Source organism: Sciurus vulgaris (assembly GCF_902686455.1).
Source record: "Sciurus vulgaris genome assembly, chromosome: 8".
In the NCBI taxonomy this organism is placed as follows: Eukaryota; Metazoa; Chordata; class Mammalia; order Rodentia; family Sciuridae; genus Sciurus; species Sciurus vulgaris.
The window spans coordinates 65,721,146-65,739,885 of NC_136468.1; the positions used below are offsets into that span (position 1 = coordinate 65,721,146).

General features: G+C 36.3%; 1 protein-coding gene across 6 annotated transcripts in view; it reads right to left on the minus strand.

The window, feature by feature from the left end:
* Positions 1-18,535, minus strand: part of DNAJC2 (DnaJ heat shock protein family (Hsp40) member C2) — a 28,465-nt gene extending 9,930 nt beyond the window's left edge. The window contains exons 1-9 of one of the 6 annotated variants that reach the window (XR_013765596.1): positions 18,225-18,533; positions 16,214-16,404; positions 11,776-11,851; positions 5,044-5,142; positions 3,886-4,027; positions 2,367-2,447; positions 1,436-1,501; positions 585-676; positions 378-499 (exon numbers count right to left, since the gene is read on the minus strand). Coding sequence is in view for 5 of the 6 variants with exons in the window: in XM_079150238.1 (XP_079006364.1) it covers positions 378-499; positions 585-676; positions 1,436-1,501; positions 2,367-2,447; positions 3,886-4,027; positions 5,044-5,142; positions 11,776-11,851; positions 16,214-16,404; positions 18,225-18,288 (933 nt within the window). In the remaining variant the exon portion in view is untranslated. Of the gene's footprint in view, positions 1-377; positions 500-584; positions 677-1,435; positions 1,502-2,366; positions 2,448-3,885; positions 4,028-5,043; positions 5,143-7,386; positions 7,660-11,018; positions 11,069-11,775; positions 11,852-16,213; positions 16,405-18,224 lie in introns of those variants that run through there. The other 5 variants (XM_079150239.1, XM_079150238.1, XM_079150240.1 and 2 more) reach the window with 5 other exon arrangements.
* Positions 18,536-18,740: the final 205 nt, after the last annotated feature.

Consider the following 18,740-nt stretch of genomic DNA (forward strand, 5'->3'; position numbering starts at 1 on the left):
GATAAGAAAATTATAATTTCAAAATGCTCTATAACATGATTTAAAAATTCAATCTTTTAATTAGTTGCAAAAAGGGGGGCTCATCAACTTATTGAAAACTGAAGGTTGAACTAGGAGGGACAGCAAGCTACTCAAGTTCTACAAGCATTTATCAGGAAAAAGAAGACATATTAGCAATAAGCATAGTAGAAAGGAATTTATATGATATCGTGTTTTTGTTCAATAACAATTTGCTATTAAGGAAGATCTAACTATCAATTTTACCAGCTTGTCAAGATTCATTTACAGAATACCCAATTTCCTGCTCCCAGATTATTTTAACTGATTTTAAATGATTAACAACATTTAAAGTCCAACATAATCAAATGTCGCCTTACTTTTTCTTTAGCTTCTTGTTCCTTCCGTTTTGCTTCTGCTTTTGCTTTCTTTTCTGCTTCTTTCTTGGCTTTTTCTTCTTCCTTAAATTTTTTTATCCTTGGATCACAGCTATAAGCATTGTCTACCCAAAAATATCAGTTAATCTTTTAAATGCTAACATTTAAATAACTTTAAACATCAATTATAAAAACATTAATTATACTTACCAACTAATGTTCTTATTCTGTTCATTTCTTCTTTTTTTCTTTGTGCCCTTGTTGCTCTGTTCTGTTTTTCAATCCATCTTCTCTCATCACGACTACATAACAGAAAACATTGGAAGCAAATTAATGTTTATAAAGATATGACTGGAAAGGGTAATATTGTATAAATATATAGGCAAATAATGTCTTACAAGGTTAAAATGCTGTATCACTACTAACATTAGAGTGTGCTTCTGTTTATTATTGATTTTGGTTAGTTTTCCTCGACATGCATGTCAAAGAATTTCCCTCCATATTCAGGGGAAAAGTAAAATAAAACCCAGGTTAAGTAACCAAAAGAAAAATTTGCTGAACTGAGCTATCTTGACAATTTTTGGACAAGGAGAGTAATCAGGGAACCCAGAGGTGCTTTAACCACACAGTGAGCTACATCCCCAGCTCTTTTTAAATTTTTAATTATGAGAAAGGGTTTCACTAAGTTGCTTAGGACCTCTATAAGTTGCTGACGTTGGCCTTGATCCTCTTCCTCAGCCTCCTGAGCTGTGATTATAGGGTATGCTGCCCTCTTGGCATAAGCCTAACCAGTTACTGATTTGACCCCATCTACTTTAATTTGTATGGAGGAATTTCAAAACACTGTCAGAGAAAATAATGGCTGGGGAATGTAGCTCAGTGGTAACACACATGTGCAGCATGCACGAGGCCCTTCTTTCAATTTCCAGCACCAAAACTAAAATACACACACACACACACACACACACACACACATACATAAATATGGCTTATTTTTATATCATCACAAGTACCAAAGAACCAAAGAAATGTGTTCCTTTATTAATGATTTGCATACCTACCATTCTGCTTTTTCCTTTTCTTCTTCATCTAAATATGAAAATTCTCTCCAAGAATCAAAATTATACCTAATGTAGACAGAAAAAAATTAAGGCAGAATAAAAATATTCCTTTTAAAATTAAGTTAGATACATACAATTTTAAAAAACAATAATGGTAAGTAGATAAGTTAGTCTGAATGGCTTCTTCCCTCCCTTTTGGTATTAAACCAATACTATGCTCAAGTCCTCAATGTCATCATCTCTTGTTAGGTGACATGGCATTTGGTATGAAATTTTTAAATACATTCATTACCCTTAAGTCAAAAATCACACCTTACTGTCTTCTTCTCTTTCTTAGGTTCGTTTCTCTTTTGCCTAGGACTTGTTAAAGTCTCCCCTGCCTTTTCACTTTCACTTTCTGTTAAGTTTTAAAATAACTCCAGTAATGGTTAATTTATTGCTGAATGTACAGACAACTGAACTGGCGACTAAATTTTATAAGAGTTTTTTCCCCCACAGTGAGATATTTAATAAGAAAACATAATAGTAATAAAATGTGCTAAACATTGTGTTTATTGAAAATCAGTCACTTAAAAAGCAATGTCTTCCTCAAATACACAAGCACTTTTCATGGGAAGACAGCTAAGTGAAAATGTGTTAATTTTCATTGAATTCAAATGATTACTCGGTATTTTAATTTTTAACTGCTACAGCGCACTTATAATCTGCACCTAATTAATTGAAAACAAGCTAAATAAAACAGTCATAAAAGCCTCAATATCACAGAGAAGATATAGAACATTATATGAAATGTTTATTCATTTTAGAACAGTGCTTTTGTTCAGTAAAGGTTCCATGATTCACCTATCCCTCAATGAATTTAATAAACATCAAGTATTTATTGAAAATGTAAAAAAAAAAAAATGACAGCATCATAGAAGCATTCACTTACCAGAAAGAATAAAATGCATCTACATCTTCAAATGATGAATTCATATCACCGAGTTTAGGGACATTTTTTTTATTTGACCACCTGATAAATTAAAAGAAAAATTCAACTGAAAAATTATGCACAAAAGTTCTACCTCCAGCCTAATTTATTAAAAACAACAACTGCCTTTACCAATCCCCTCTAACCTCCCTCCCCAATAACCTCTGCAATTAAAGATGAAGCTGGAAAGTCAACAGTCATGTGACAAACAACAAAGGTGTGAAGAAAGTGAGGGCAAGAGTGGATTGGAAGGTGGCAAGAAACAATGGAATAACCTTCAAGTTATCTTCAGTTCCAAAAAATACAATGATTTTGTTGTGCTGGTGACTGCATCTAGGGCCTTGCACACATCACTTAGCTACACGCCCAGCCCCAAAATACAATGATGTAGTAGCAGTCAGGCAGTTTAGAAAAAAATGGCAACTAGTCTTTTTCCCCAAGCTCACTTACTCCTGCTATAAAAGGTAGCACAGAAGCCACATTAATGTAAGGCCTGGCCTTTAAAATAAATTTAATATTTATGGAAAGAACTTTCATCCCTCACCAACTCTGCTTTAGAGCTAGACTTCTAGGCTTGGCATTTCAACCATCACCTCTGAAAAGGACTTTAAGACTGCTATTGACCCATGTTTTCTACTTTGTTAAATCACTACACACAAAAATACTACATCCTAGCCAGGTATGGTGGGGCACATGCCTGTAATCCCAGCTCAGAGGGAGTTCACAAGCTGGAGGCCAGCCTGGGCAACTTAGTGAATATGAAAAATAAAAAATGGGCCTGGGGTTGTGTCTCGGAGGTAGTATGCTCACCTAGCATGTGTGAGGCCCTTGGTTCGATCCTTAGCACCACATAAAAATACAATAAAGGTATTGTGTCCACCTACATCTAAAAAAAGTATACACACACAAACACACACACACATATATGTAAAGTACTATCACCTATCAACGTCACATTATATAATGCCAGATACAGTTTTTCTGCCAAAGGAAATTTAAAAGAAAAATATCCCATAGATCATAAGAGGAGTTTCTCCAGGGGAAGGCAGAATTTTGTTCAGAGACAAAAATAAATGAGAATAAGTTTACCAGAGGGCTCGATAAAGGAAGAGGAGGACAAGCCTGTGGAAATAATTTTATAAATAAAACTAATAAGCCAGGCACGGTGGTGCATGCCTGTAATCCCAGCAACTCAGGAGGCAGGAGGATCACAAGTTCAAAGCGAGTCTCAGCAACTTATCCAGGCACTTAGCAACTCACTGAGACTGTCTCTAAATAAAATACAAAAAAGGCTGGGGATGTGGCCCAGTGGTTAAGCGCCCTTGGGTTTAATCCCCAGTACCCACCTCCCCCACAAAAAAACCCCCACCAATTAAAAAACAACCTAGTATCAGGGCAAAACAGCAGAAAATCTGGAAGACTACACAAAGCAAGCTAAGAGAGGCTTTTATGATTAAAAGGGGAAATGATTTAAACTCACCTGGAATTCCTTTCAAACACTGGGGAAAACACTTCAAAGAAATTATCCTTTGCTTCACTTTTAGAAGGAACTGAGTTATCAAAAGTAGGATCTACACTGTTAAATGCTCGTCTTTTCACTGGATCAGATAACATTTCATAAGCTGAGGGAAAAAAAGCAAGATATAGCACTATAAATTTACCCATTTTTTTCCCTAAGAAAACAAATATCCCCCTTCCTTTAAAAAAGTGATTCATTTTCATATTTAAGATTTTGGGGGGGTGGAGAGGATTTAATTTAGGTAACAACAGCTCTAGCACTACTAGATATAACTGGACTTAACTCCTTTAAGTACTTCTGATAAGCAAGTGACAAAAAAAAAAAAAAATTTTAAATAGTAACTGCTCAAGAATAGATGATGACCCTGGGGGAAAAGAAACAGGAAATTAACTGTTAGATCCCAAGGTTGTAAAAGATGGAAGGTTAAGGGCTTCTACAGTAATATGTAATAGAAGTGGATTAAGATGAGGAATTTTTAAAGTGCATATATAATTATTTAACCAGTATCATCAAAATGTAAAATCACATTTAGGAAACATTTAGAAATGGTGGCTACTATTTTAACTTGCTTAATGAGCATATGACTATGTAAACAGCAATAAATAATTATGGTATATTATATGATTAACTTAATTTTTTTTTTTCTCCCTAGTGCTGGGGATGGAACCCAGGGCCTTCTCACACATTCTAGACAAGTGCTCTACTACTGAGCTTACTTCCAGTTCCCAATTTAAATTAGCAAAAGATGTAAAGGACAGTTTCCTCTCACAAGAAACTAACATGGCACATCTCATCATTAAATATAATGCTTATATGAATCAACTACAGAATAAGCTTCTGGTAAGAGTCACCTGGGGATCCCTTAAATTGCAGATTCTAATCAGTAGGTTGCAGGGCCTGAGATGATGCATTTCTAAACAAGCTGCCAAGTGTTAATACTGCTGGTTAGGAGAACCTCATTTTGTTTAGGGAGGCTCTGGGGAAATAAAAATAACCTCATATAATTAAAAATGTTTTAAAATATGGGATAGTAAATGAACTACATAACACATAGGAAACCCAACCGTAGCCTTTATTAAATAAAATGTTTAGAAATTCCTGACTAAAATATTTTCTTACCTTTAGTTATACAAGTGAAGTAATCATTGTCTCCTTCTTTTATTGGTTCACCTGCTGCTTTCCGTTTGTCTGGGTGATGTTTTAAGACCATTGCTTTATCTACAAAATGAGTCAGATTTGTCACTTCAGGCATCAAAACTAAAAATAAGAATGAGCTAAATACAAACCATCTCCAAAACTGCAATGCTAATTTTAAAATCTTTTCTTCCAAGGTGCAATGTGTGCTTATTAAGTATGGAAATTACAGAGCAACTGAAAGAATTATTTTGAGAAATCAGCCAAAGTGCTAACACCCAAAGACAAATACATAATATCCTTGTGTATTTATTAATAGGCATTGTTTTCCCTTAAGCACATGCTTTAAAGAATTTAGGTGTGCTGAGGGGTGTAGTTCAGTGGTAGAGCACTTGCTAATTTATTAACAAGGCCCTGGGTTGAATCCCCAGCACCATCAAAAAAAAAAAAAAAAAAAAGTGTGAGCATACTGTATATACAAATTTATATTTTTTGTTTTTAAGTTAACATTATATCAATTTCCTTTTTCCATTTTTTTGGCAACTCTTCAAATTTTCCTTTTAGTGACAGTTCAGGACATTATTTCAAGTAGAATTGTCATAACACAAGCATTTCTCTACTGTTGGAAATTTGGATAATGTTTGCAATGTTTCACTATTATAAATTATTTCAACCGGAATCATTTTGAATATTAGTACTTTCCCATGTTTAGGACTCTCTTTCTGAAGATAAATTTATATAGAAGTGGAATTAGTGAATAAAAATGTAGGAACAAGTTCCATTAAAAGTTAGAGTATTTCATTTTCTTATGTGAGTATCTTTTTCACCACAATCTCAAACTAGCACAAGGTCTAAAAAAACATCGATATAAAATACTACTGTGAAATAAAATTATTACTGGTGCTCAAAGTTTTTTGTTTCTACCTTTCATCTATATATAGAGAGAGGAGGGGTTATCTGTTTTGTGTCACTTTACAATAAAATATTAGCTATTGATAGTTATTGAGCATCTGTATGAGCCACGCCTATGTATGTCAATAACTCTATGAGGAAAGCATTATTTGTTTCTTCAATTCACTGATGAGGAAAATGAGAGAAGTTAAGCAACCACAATCTTTGCAAACTAAGTTCTGGCCAAGTCAGGCTCTGATTCAAGCAGTCCCTGACTCCTCGCCCTGTGTGCATGCTCCAACTCTTTATATTTGATGTTTGTTGCTAATGTTTTTCCCCCAAAGTGTTGTTTATACACTTACTTTAAAAATTCATTTTTATTTATACAATTTCTTATCATATCCATGATAGCTTCTTCCAGTATTTATAATTCTTCTAGTATCACAAATGTTTTCTATGCTTAGACTTAAGAAAATTGAATTCCTTAAATCTTTTCTGGAATTTAATACTTGAGGAGGTATTTAAACTTGTCATTTCTTAAAATTCTAATATAATCTAATAATACTTCTCTTTTCCACTGATTTGTAATGCCTCCTTTACTTTATCACAGTAAATTTTATAAGGGCTTGTTCTAGTTACTCATTCTTGCCCCGGGGTTATCTTTAAAATGACTATTGCTATCTAATATATTTGATGGTAACTGCCCAAAACCATAGGTTTCTTCTACCTAAAAAAAAAAAAAAAAAAAAAAAAAAAAATTATCTAATAGTTATCTCTTATTTAGTAATTTTTTCACTGACCCAACTCCCAAAATAGCATAAAAAGGTTAGATTCCCCAGAATCTAACAGAATAGTACTTAATTAACAGTAATAGTACTTATGCCATAAAGTTGTTTGCTAGTTGTAGGCCTTAAGTACTTATCAAAGGGAATTAACTACATTTCTTTTCAAAGTTCTAAACAAAAAAGGAAATGTGTGTTCATGTACTTTCACTATTTTCTTAGAAAATCACAGACTTAATATTATCTAAACTATAAACAGATTTAGCTGTATTAATATATTTTCTAAGTTGATTCCTGAGAGAAAACCTACTTGTTCATAAGCTTTATTAATCTTTTAATGTACTGGTAAATTCAATTTGCTACACCTTTTTTGGGGGGGTAGGGATGGGCGGTGTTACAAATAAGATTTGTCTGCAGCTTTTCTTTTTTTTTTTAGTTCCCTTTACTAGGGTTTCATACTTGGGGTGTTACACTAATTTCACAAAACAAATTGTTCCATACTAGGTGTGTAGCTCACAGGCAAAGCACATAGTTAGCACAAGTGAGGCCCTGGGTTCAATCCCCAGCACTGCAGGTTAAAAAAAAAAAAACAACGCAAAATGAACTGTTCCAGTCAAGTCCTTGAACACATGAAATAATTCACCTGAAAAATTACCTGGGCCTAAAAATGGTTTTTAGAAGATAATTCTTTGGTAACTTTAAAAATTTCTTCTTCAGTTTTTACTGAAATTTTCAAATTCACTGCATATAATAGTAGTTTCAATTAAAAGTATCTTCTATAAAGGTTTTCATCCTTTGTATATTTCATTATTTTTTTTCTTCTTATAAAACCCATTTTGGAATATTGTTTTATCTCTTCTATTTCCTTCCTCCATCTTCCTTATTGTTCTTTTAAACAATGAAATTGAATCTCTACTTTATTTTTTCCCTGTTTTAAAAAAAAGTAACATAATAGGTTAAGGCAATGAGTTGCTATGGTACAATTCTAGTTGCCATTCCTTTAAGTTTTGATAGGCAACAATCTTACTTTTGCATCTATAAATACAATTTTTATTTCCCTAGGCCCCAAAGTATTTTTAACTTCCCAAGTGATTGTTTCTTTGGTGTGTTTCACATCTACTTCATCCAGTTGAGATAAAATTTAGAGGAATAAATTTCAGGACTAAAGTGTTCAGATCTTAAGTAGTCAATTTAATGAGTTAACAACTGTATACAGCCACGCAACTACAGTAACACCCAAAAGAAATGTAGGCTATTTCCATTACCCAGACTTCCCTTGTATCTTTTCCCAGGTGACTCCCCATCCTCTACCAACTAGGGCAACCACTTATTGATCTGTCACCACAGATTACTTTTATATGTTCTTGATCTTCATATAAATGAAACCTATAGTATGTGTCTGACTTCTTTTGCTTAACATCATGTTTTAAAATTCATGAGTATATTGGTAATTTGTTCTTTTTTACTGCTGAGTAGGATTCTATGTACTAAAATACTGCAGTTTGCTTATTCATTTTCCTGTAAGTGAACATTAAAGTGATTTCCTATTTATGAACAAGTGCTGGTATGATAATGCTGGTATAAACATTTCTGTGGAAATTTTTAAATCATTTTTACATATTCTGCAAAGGTTCAGAAGTGTGACAACATCTGTTTTCCTGAGGTCCAAGATCTTCCTTCCTTCTAGTTAGATATAGCAGTCATTTCTCTACTAACACTGGAGAAGAGGCATTTTTAAATTTTAGCTGGTTTAAGCAGATATTTATTAAATGTTATTAGGTAGTTCACAGAATTTTCATGAGAACCAAACTATCAAGTTTGGAAAAGCATGATTCCATTTTTACTGGACAGTTCAGAAACACTATGATCCCACCACTGATGGGCACAATCACTGTGACCTGTAACTGCTGATACTGAACATAAGATATGACCCCTGCCATGTAGCCCATAAAAGCCTTAAGTTTCACTGTGCAGCGTTCTTCCCCACTTGCCAGCAAATGGATTTTCTGCAGGATGGCCTAACTGACTGCTGTTCTCCTTCGAATCTGAAGTTGTGCTAATTAGTGAAACCTATGTCACTTGTCTATACATTCTCAATCTCAAGACATAAATATTTTTAAAACTCTGGAAAGTTTTCTGATTTGCAGTTCTTCCTGATTTCTTCTTCAGGGAAATCTTGCATTTCTTTATTCTTTTCATTGGAACCTTGGGAATATTCCTCAAGGTTATCTTTGGCTTTACTGTGTTTTCTAATTGTTCATCAGCCTTTGTAATTTCATATGCTGCTCCCATATTCTTAGTTTTCACACAGCCTCTACTTATTTCTCCCTAGTCTTCCTCTGCAATGCTAACCTCATCCTAATACAGTGTCTTCATATTTCATTGACAACATGCAGTAGATATTTTAGTTTTTTTTTGAACATCAAGATAAAGTCTGAAAAATATAACTCACTTTTTTGTAGAGAAGAGGATCAAGTTTGTCTCCTCTTAGGCTGCACTATTTTTTCCTACACTGATTTTTTTTTGCCTAATCACATTTAGGCACCCATGTATATTAGAAGGTTCTTATCACTCTACTTATAAACTGTCCCTGGGAGTGACATAAGATGTTACCCAATTTAAGAAAATAAAGACAGCCAAGACTGGCCAATTTGAAAAAGAAAGGTAATCTGGGAACAGCTGTTATAAATGTACTGAAATTTCAGTCAGACACAGTGGTACATGCCTATAATCCCAGTGACTAGGGAGGCTGAGGCATGAGCTTTCCAAGAATGAGGCCAGCCTTGGCAACGTAGTGAGACCCTGTTTCAATATAAAAAATAAAAAGGGCTGGGGGATACAGCTCAGTGATAGAGTGTTACTGGGTTCAATCCCAAATACCATAAAAAGGAAGGAAAAAAAAATTTCAGGTATCCTTCTCCTTTCTTCCCCCATGAAAAAACAAGTTTCTCAGGTATTTTGAGGCTATACCAGTAAAGGAGCTTTTATTGTATGATTACATTGCTTCTGTTACAAAAAGTCTTTAAATAAAATTTTTAATTTTTGAAAGGCTTGAAAGTTTTCATTTTAAACTATTACAAATAATTAGAGTTAAGAATTTTAAATCTGGAAAGCCCCAATTATCTGATTAGTACTTTCATGCTAAGAATATGAAACCTACATATGGCATTTCCCAGTATGTACTTCAAGAACATAATTACATAAAGAATTCATTATCCCCGCTCCTTTTTTCAAATATTTTATTTAGAGACAGAGTCTCAATGAGTTGCTTAGGGCTTTGCTAAATTGCTGAGGTTGGCTTTGAACTTGTGATCCACCTGCCTCACCCTCCTAAGCCACTGGGATTACAGGCATGCAACACCAGGCCTGGCTGTACATAAAGAATTTAAATACTACCATGCATGTGTAATATGATGTAAGAACTCAAAGGATCTCACCTAATATCAGACTTACATTATAAAAATGCTTGTGTAATAATCATGGATTTACAAACAGTAACTGCATTTTCACTTTTGGACTAGACTTTCAGAAAGCAATAAGTAGCAACAGTCTATTTTGTAGTTCCAGGCTATAGAACTATTTAAATAACTATCTAGTTTATAGAGGTAAGAGAATGACATATCCTTCTGAATAAATACCAATACTCAACAAGGTATGGAGTGAATCATAGTTCCTCTTATGGTTAACAATATGCACAGGTGGGGTAAGACTGCTCTATAAAATACTCAAAAATTAATTTCTATTATGTCAAGAAAAAGTGTGGACTTAACAAAAACAAATGGATATTTCTTTTATAATTTATTGCTCATTTTTTATCCTTTAAAGACAAAAAGAATTCCTTCATTTTAAAACAGCAACTATTTTCATGGTTCAAAAATAATTTCTAATTTTTTTTTACAAATTTATATGCACTATGACATATTTACTTATATGCTATTCTTTCAGTAAGCTTTTCCATGGTAAATAGATTTTTTCTCACATTTATGTGTATTGTGATGACTATTTGTACTCACTAACATATATTCTATCTAAATTCATGCCAGCCATTTAAGAAATCCAGTAATAGGTACAAAATAATCTGATAAATCTCTTCACTATTAAAAACTATGTTCTGTGATTTTCCTAAATATAAGCATCAATGGGAAAATTTTTGAGTTTACTACACTAAGTCTCAACCAGTATTTTTCAACATAAGTTTTTGTTTAGCCATGTTCATCCAAGCACAATACTTTCTCTTCTTGGCTGGCCTTGACTCCCTATTCCTTTTCCAAATGGCCACAATCTTACCTCCTCTGACCTCAATATCCATTCTCTACAGTGGAGGGCAGAACATTCTCCTAAGATAAAACACAGAAAACTAATCACCTTCACCTTTTTCATTAAACTTCACTAATCAAGGTGTTTAAGGAATTATGTCCACGGAAATGCAAAGGATAGGACATTTAGGTACATTAAGGAATGGTGTCTTTTAAGGAATATGACGTCTCAGTTCCCAACATTTTCCTCCCCCAGTATTTAACCTTGACAAAGAAGGTAACAATGAAGGATTGGATAACTCTTGGGCAGAGGAAAGGGTGGCATCAACAAAGGTGTGACCTAAAACCACAAAGTAATATTGAAAAACCACAGAAACAAAGCAGGGCTTCCACTAAGTATAGCTGCCCATACTTCCAAAGAGAGGTAAAATACTTTATACAGCTTGCTAATGGAGTATTCTTTATCCTGCCTGCTCCTCACTCTTTACTTTCTCTCTCTCTCTCTCTCTCTCTCTCTCACACACACACACACACACACACACACTCTCTCTCTCTCTCTCTCTCATGCTGATTTCTTATCTCTAATGAGCAAGTCCATACATCGATTTTTTTTTTTTTTTGGTTCAGAAGGCAAAGGAGACCATGGTCTTACATTTATGTTGCTATGGCAATTACTACACATACTGTTAAATGGAGAGTTATGGTGACAGATGATGATCTGCACATTTTTTCAAAATAACATTTCCTATGCCAAATATATGATTATGTCAAAATAACTAAGTACTTACGAGCTGCTTTGATCTGTCTCTGTGTAGCTTTGTATCTTACATGGCCAAGTCCAAGAACTGCATAATGATCTTGGTTCTGATAAACACACAAAAGGAAGTCAAGTTTGAAATGGAGAAATATATCCCATTCCTTATATTCTGTACCCTAAAACAGTATTTCCCACAGTGACACTATAATAGCAGGAGTCCAGTGAGAGGTTCTGAATAAAATGGGATTTGTGGGGCTGAGGTTGTGGTATGCATGAGGCCCTGGGTTCGATCCCTCAGTACCACATAAAATAAAGGTTAAAAAAAAAAAGGGGGGGAGCTAAGGTCAAGTAAGTTTCAGAAATGTGGATGACTGTATAGCCTTCTTTATAATTTGTATGCACATAAGCCTGATAAGGGCTCCAAAAAGTCCTCCAATTACAAAAAAGGAAAAAAAAACAAACAGATGCCTGTAAACCTAGCTTTTTCAAATTACTTGAAAGTAAGCTCTTCTCTCTTAACATCGGTTAATATTCTATAGCCCTCTGAAAACAAGGTACATCCAGGAATGTTTCAGAACTAAGGGGAGCATTACAGTAGCCCCTGTAGGTCAGTGGACAATGACACCACAAAATGAGGAACCACAAGGAGTAAAGAAGGTAGGCTGGGTAAAACTCTGGAGAAACTGAGGGATGATGTTTCTCTAGATAGAAAGTACCTGCTTTCATTTCTCCTTTGCTTAAGATTCTAGTGAATTTAGAAGTGGAGGTAGCAATGGGAGAGAGGGCTCCTTACAGAACTCAAATTGTGCATTTAGTCTTGGAGAATGAGAACAGCTATCAGGTGAAGAGGAGTTGAGGGCACATGACATGGGAGAAAAACGTCAAATAGGGCTGACTAGTTTTCCTTTACATTTAGGATCATGAACATCACATGGATGGGTTCCTTTATTACGTCTGGAAAATCAGTGTTCCAATCAGTTCACTTTCCTACTCCTTAGCTATTCCAAACCTTCTGTCCTCTAGCACTTCCTCATACTTCATACACCTTCCTCCACCCACAAGCTGACAGCTGTGACTCCTGCTTAACTAAAAAAATAAAGCTATCCCAAAACTAAATTAGCTGTACAACAGGGTTATTTTGTTGTTGTTTACTAATTGATTTCAATAAAATCATTAAAAATTAGTATTATCCTACTTGAATGCCAGAATCTACCAATCTCTTTGCATTTGGACACCTTCTCTTCTTCCCTCCTTTCACAATTGAGAAAGCCTTCCTTGTTACGATGAATTACTTCATGCTTCCCTTGTTTTGAAGCCTATCCAAGGGCTTCTCAGGATAGCATCTTTCGCTTTCTCCTAAATTTCAAGTGAATTATTTTCATCAGTACAAAAGATGCCATTATCTCTCATCCTTAAAAACTCTTCCAAGACCATTCTTCCCCAAAGGTCTGCTTGTTAAACTTCTTGAGAAAGCTGTACACACCACATTCTTATTCTCTTGCATTCATTTTTCAACACATTTCAATCTGGTTCTGCTTTGACCATTCTCACTCCAGGTGCTGAAACTTGTTTTCCTCAGTATCAATTTCCACCCTCACTTGACTTCAACTTCCAGTGGCTGTCCTTGAAACACTGTCTCCCTTAAGCGTTTCTGTGAATCCATTCTTCACATCCCCACCTGCCACCACACACACCTTCCGGCAGTCATTTTTGTTACCTTTACCGGCTTCCTGAAGACTTTCAAAGGTCAGTCTTGGGGTGTGTTTTTCTCACTCTACACTTTCATCCAACATGATGCTGTGATACATAATACTCATTATATCCTGAAGACTCCCCAACTAATTGTAGTGTTCAAGTTCACTGAAGATGCTGAGCCTTTTCTCACTTCAGGGCCACAAGCTTTTCCTCCTGTCTGGCATATTCTCCCCATACCCATCCTAGTTTTATCCTTCAGGTCTCAGCTTAAATGAGACCTACATCTCTACTTATTTGGTTGTTATTTCCTCCAAAGTTCCTGAAAATGACCAGTGCTTAAAATGCTCTAATGTCTTTCCACTGATTATTCCTTCTTGCCCCTCCCTTCCTCTGTTGCAGCCACTTGCCTTCTTTCAGTTTCTTCTTTTTACCTCTGCACACACTCTGTGTGAAATGCTATTCTCCTTCATCTTTGCATATCATTCACGTTTTATCTTAATGTCAACTCTCAGTCCTTTCCCATCTACTCAATCTAAAATAGTCACCTCGACAGTTTATTCATATCACTGGTCACGTGTTCTGCATTGTTTTTTTCACTGTCTGCTCACTGGAATATAAACGATGTGGAAACAACAACGATGTCCTGTGGGGCACAATATCCTCAGTACCTAGAATAGTGTCTGAGAAGAAGCAGGTGCTTGATTCATACTTGATCAAACAGTTGGACACTGAATGAACTCTTACTATGCTCTGATGTCAACTACTTCTGATGTCATTTCTATATGTACAACTTTCTTCTCAACTTCAACATTCCCCAACTTTTTTCTTCTCCTGGGCCTGCCTTTACCTCAAGTTACTATCTTCTCTCACTTTCTTTACAATCCAGCTATGAAAGTATTTTACACCTACATCTCTACATCATCATCCCTTAATCACTCCGCAACCCACAAAGGATTGTATTTCCAATCCTTTTACCAGAATAGCTTTCAATGAAGTCATCTATACTTGTTTCTCAAATTCAGTGAGCTTTCATCATTTTTCATGTTATATGAGTGACCTCTCTCTGAAGTTGTGATACTGATGAACACTTTTTCTCCTTGAGACTTCTTCCTCCCTTAGTTTCTGGAAGAGTATAGTGCCTAAAGCTCAATTATCTTTGTTGAACTAATACGTCTCTTTTATTTCCCCTATTTCTTTCACCCTTCCCTTGCTGTTCCTTTTCTTCCTACTCCTTAAATATTCATGGTCCTCAATGATCAGTCCTTTTCCTTTAAAACTGATGACAGGAAAGTCAGCTAATAGTCAGCAAATAGTGTTTATTTGCTTTTTCTTAAGGGTTTTATTCACATACCCCATTTAATCCTCAAAACAACCTGAAACAGGAACTCTAATCCATAATTTGTTTAGCATTCATCATGTGCCAAGCACTAAATGCCTTATATGTATCATTTCATTAATTCCCATTACAATCCTTTAAGCTGCTAACAATCTTACTGTTTTAACAAGGGAAAGGAAATGCTAAGATGTCCAATAACTTTCCTGAGGTCCCAGTGCACACAGTGGTAGAACCAGATTTGAATTTATGCATGTGAATTCTAATTCCACGACATACATATATAACACCTGTTTGTTTATATTCTTCTCAATAGCTGATGTCATTTAATTTTTCACAGCCTCAACTACCACCTTGTGTCAATGAGTTCAAACTTCTTTGGCTCTAGTATCTTTATGGGATCAAAGACCATCTACTAGACAACTTTACCAATGTGGTTACTAACCTCAATTTTATTTTTTTTGGCAGTTCTGAACTGAATTCAAGGATGTGTTAACACTGAGCTACATCCCCACCTCTTCTGAAAATAGGGTCTTGCTAAGGTGCAGAGGCTGGCTTTGAACTTACAATCCTTCTGCCTCAGCCTGCTGCTTTGCTGGGATTACAGGTGATTCTACCATGCCTGGTTAGAACCTTAATTTTTGACATGGTTAAATTTGGACACAGATAACATCCTCTACAAAGCTCCTTATCCTACATCCCAGTGTTGGTTGCTGACTCCAGCAGGTCACTCAAGTCAGAATGCTAGAAACCTTCTGAATACCTCCCCTTCTCCTGTACCACACAATTAAGGTCACCAAAGCCTGATAATTCTGCCTTAAAAATAAATAAATAAAACCTGTCTCTTCTTGTTCAAAATCCAGTAACAATTTTAGTTCATCTCCTTATTCACAGGCTTGGGTTATTGCACTAGCCCTATCTGAGTAAACTGTTCACTTCCCTCTAGGCCTGTCCCTACTTTCAAGCACTTTTCTGCCAAGAAAATAATTTTTCTACAATTAGCTTAGAAACCTGATGACTTCTACTGTCCTGAAAAATAAAATTTGAATTTCTTCTTCAGCATAGCATAAAAAGGACATAACAGAGTTTGGTCTAGAGTCCATTTAAGGCCTAATTTCTCACAACCACCCCTCATCTATCCCACTCGACTCATTTTTAATCCTTTAGAGGTGGTACATATTCTTTCTCCTTCGTATCTATACCTATCTAGTTTTCTTTGCTTCACTAACTCCCACTCATCCTTTGAAGACAGCTTAAAATAATCTTTCTTGTGAAACCTTTCTGCATTTCTATGGCTAGTGCTATCCCAACTCTGGGCTTAACAATCAGAAGGTGCTCAATTATGCTTATCTTGTTGAACCACCTAAAAACATGGATGGAAAATTCACAGGAACACTGCCTATCAATATGCACTGACAGAGCAAAAGATTTGATTAAATACCTTCCAGTCTTTTGGATCAAGTGTTTTCAGCATGGGAAACTCTTCCAACTGCAATTCTTCATCTTCTGATTCCTCTGATAACTCTTTCTTATCCTCCAGTTCCTGAAAAGAGGCAGAAGCATTTCTGGTTCTCCTCTTAACAAAAGCTTCAAACCATCTTCCCACAGGTTCAACTCGACAGAGTGCAGAGGCTGTGATTGAAATTGGTAAGAGAGGCTTCAATGTATTACAGGAAACCAGTGTGTTTCAGGGCAACGCATTTTCTTAGGAAGAACAAAACTATGACACCATAAGAATATAATTTTTAAATCATCACCAACTATACAAATAATTGCAGTCATCCCATTTATATGAGGGTTAGCAAGAAATTATCATTTCCTAGTTATTTGCAGAGTATTCCATCAAACTTGTCCAGTTAACTTAAATATATATATATATATATATATATATATATATATACACATACATAAAACCATTCAGAAATATCAATAATAAACCAATACTTTTCTGTGGATAGGAGTCTGGTAGGGAACAAGAAATGCTGCAAGCTGCTTTACTTTTATCAATAATGGTAACAAAGCAATACATAATGATAAAATGTCACTAAGAACAAACCTCCAAAAAAAAAAAAATCTAAAAACAACTCAAACTATCTCAATTATTAAAATCTTGAATTAAAATAGCTCCTAGCCATTTTAAGGAATCACCCGCAAGACTTTTCTCAAAGATAACTTTACAAGTAGCTGATGGGGACTTACTAATGCAGCTGTGCTGTTGTTAGACAAGCTTGGGATCTAAACTCAGAAGTTGGGGCTTTAGTCTAGCTCTGACAATGTGCCTTGAAATGATTCAACGGTAAAACGGGAACAATATCTATATTCAGCTCCTAGGATCAAGAATGCATAAAAGCACTTTGAAAAGTACAAACTTGTAGAATAAGTATTATCTATTACTGGGAAGTGGGAGTAAATCACTGTATATCTGTATATTGGTAACTGAAAAATAGCAATTTGGGTCAAGGAAAATAGTAAACTCATTTTTAATTTCTCATTCCATTAAAAAAAAAAAAAAGAATTTTTCTTCCGGTCCAGTAATGAATAATTCAGAAGAGACTTTATCCTTGTACCTACAGGTCAGTTTTCTTAAACAAAAACGGACTTCCCGTATTTTAATTGGTTGGATGGGGGGCGGTTAAGATTTCTCCTCCTTACACGAGTGAATTTCAGTCTGAGAAGTCCCACCTGTGTAGCGGGGGTATGGCTTTTTAAAAACTCAGCGTTTCAAGGCTTTTCCTCTAGTTTTAAGATTACTCACGGACCCACAAACCCAATACGTGCCATGGGATATATTCAAAATCACATTTAACAAGCGCCTATAAAAGAGGCAATGGGAATTTGAAACCGGAGGCTTCCACGACTTTCCTGAGCTATAAATCTAAGAATCTGTGGCAGGAGGACAAGTTTCACTTGTAATGATTGCCTGTAAGTCTATCTCCGCCAACCTTCCCCGCAGCACAAGGAAGGGTCTTTTAATTCTAAGGAGCAGTGTCTGAGTTCTGACATTTAAACTACAAAGCCAAAGCAAACGTAGGGAAAGAAAAAAAAAAAAAAAAGTGTTTAATAGAGCGCAAGCGACAAGGCTTTGTACAATCCCAGACACGTGGGTGCTTGCAGCTGGTAGTCCTTACGCCGAAGGCAAGGAGATGCTTATGGGAATCTTTCTGAGGTACTGGAGAGTTCGGTCCCGAACTGCTCTGACGGATCCATGAGTCAGCAGCCCCAAGAAAAGGAAGCAACCTCTGGGGCAGAAAAAAGATGCCCCCAAGCCCCTCAGTCTTCCAATCTAAGGCAGGATTACTTTACAGCAGGGAGCAAAAGGGCACTCGTGACGGCCCCACAAGACCCGGAGCTAGTCGCCGGGGTCAGGGGTAGCGATATCACAAGATTGCGAGAGGGAAGACTGAGGCAGGGACGGCTGTGGCGGGACGGACCCGGAGCTGATGGGCACGTACCAGAGGTCAGAGCGTGGGTGATGGCGGTGCCCTGGCCGTCCGCGGCGCTCGGCAGGAGCAGCATGATGGCGCTAAGGCTAGCCCCCCGGGCGCAGCGGCTCACGTCCCGGGCGGAAGGCCCTCTGCGTCCCCTCCAGCTCTACCTCCACGTCCGAGCCTCGCGCCTAGGCTCTACGACGCCCAGGAACCGGCGCATGGACACGAGCAGTAAGCACTTCCGGGATGGGTCTTTCGTGGTGTGGACGCCAATCCCACCCCCACCCATCCGCGCCAACGTGTGCGGCAGCCTAGTTCATCCACCCGCTTAGATCCGGCTGGAAACAAAGGCGCACGAAGGAACGGTTCCTAGACTCGTCAGTACCAACATAAAAAGGATTATTTTTACAAACCGTAGAAAATAACTTGAAAGTTATTTGCATGCGTGCGCACGCACACACGCACAAAGTAAAAACAGTTGCTTCTAGATTATAATTTTTAAGTTTCTTCTACCTTATATATTACCCTGAACCTAACCAT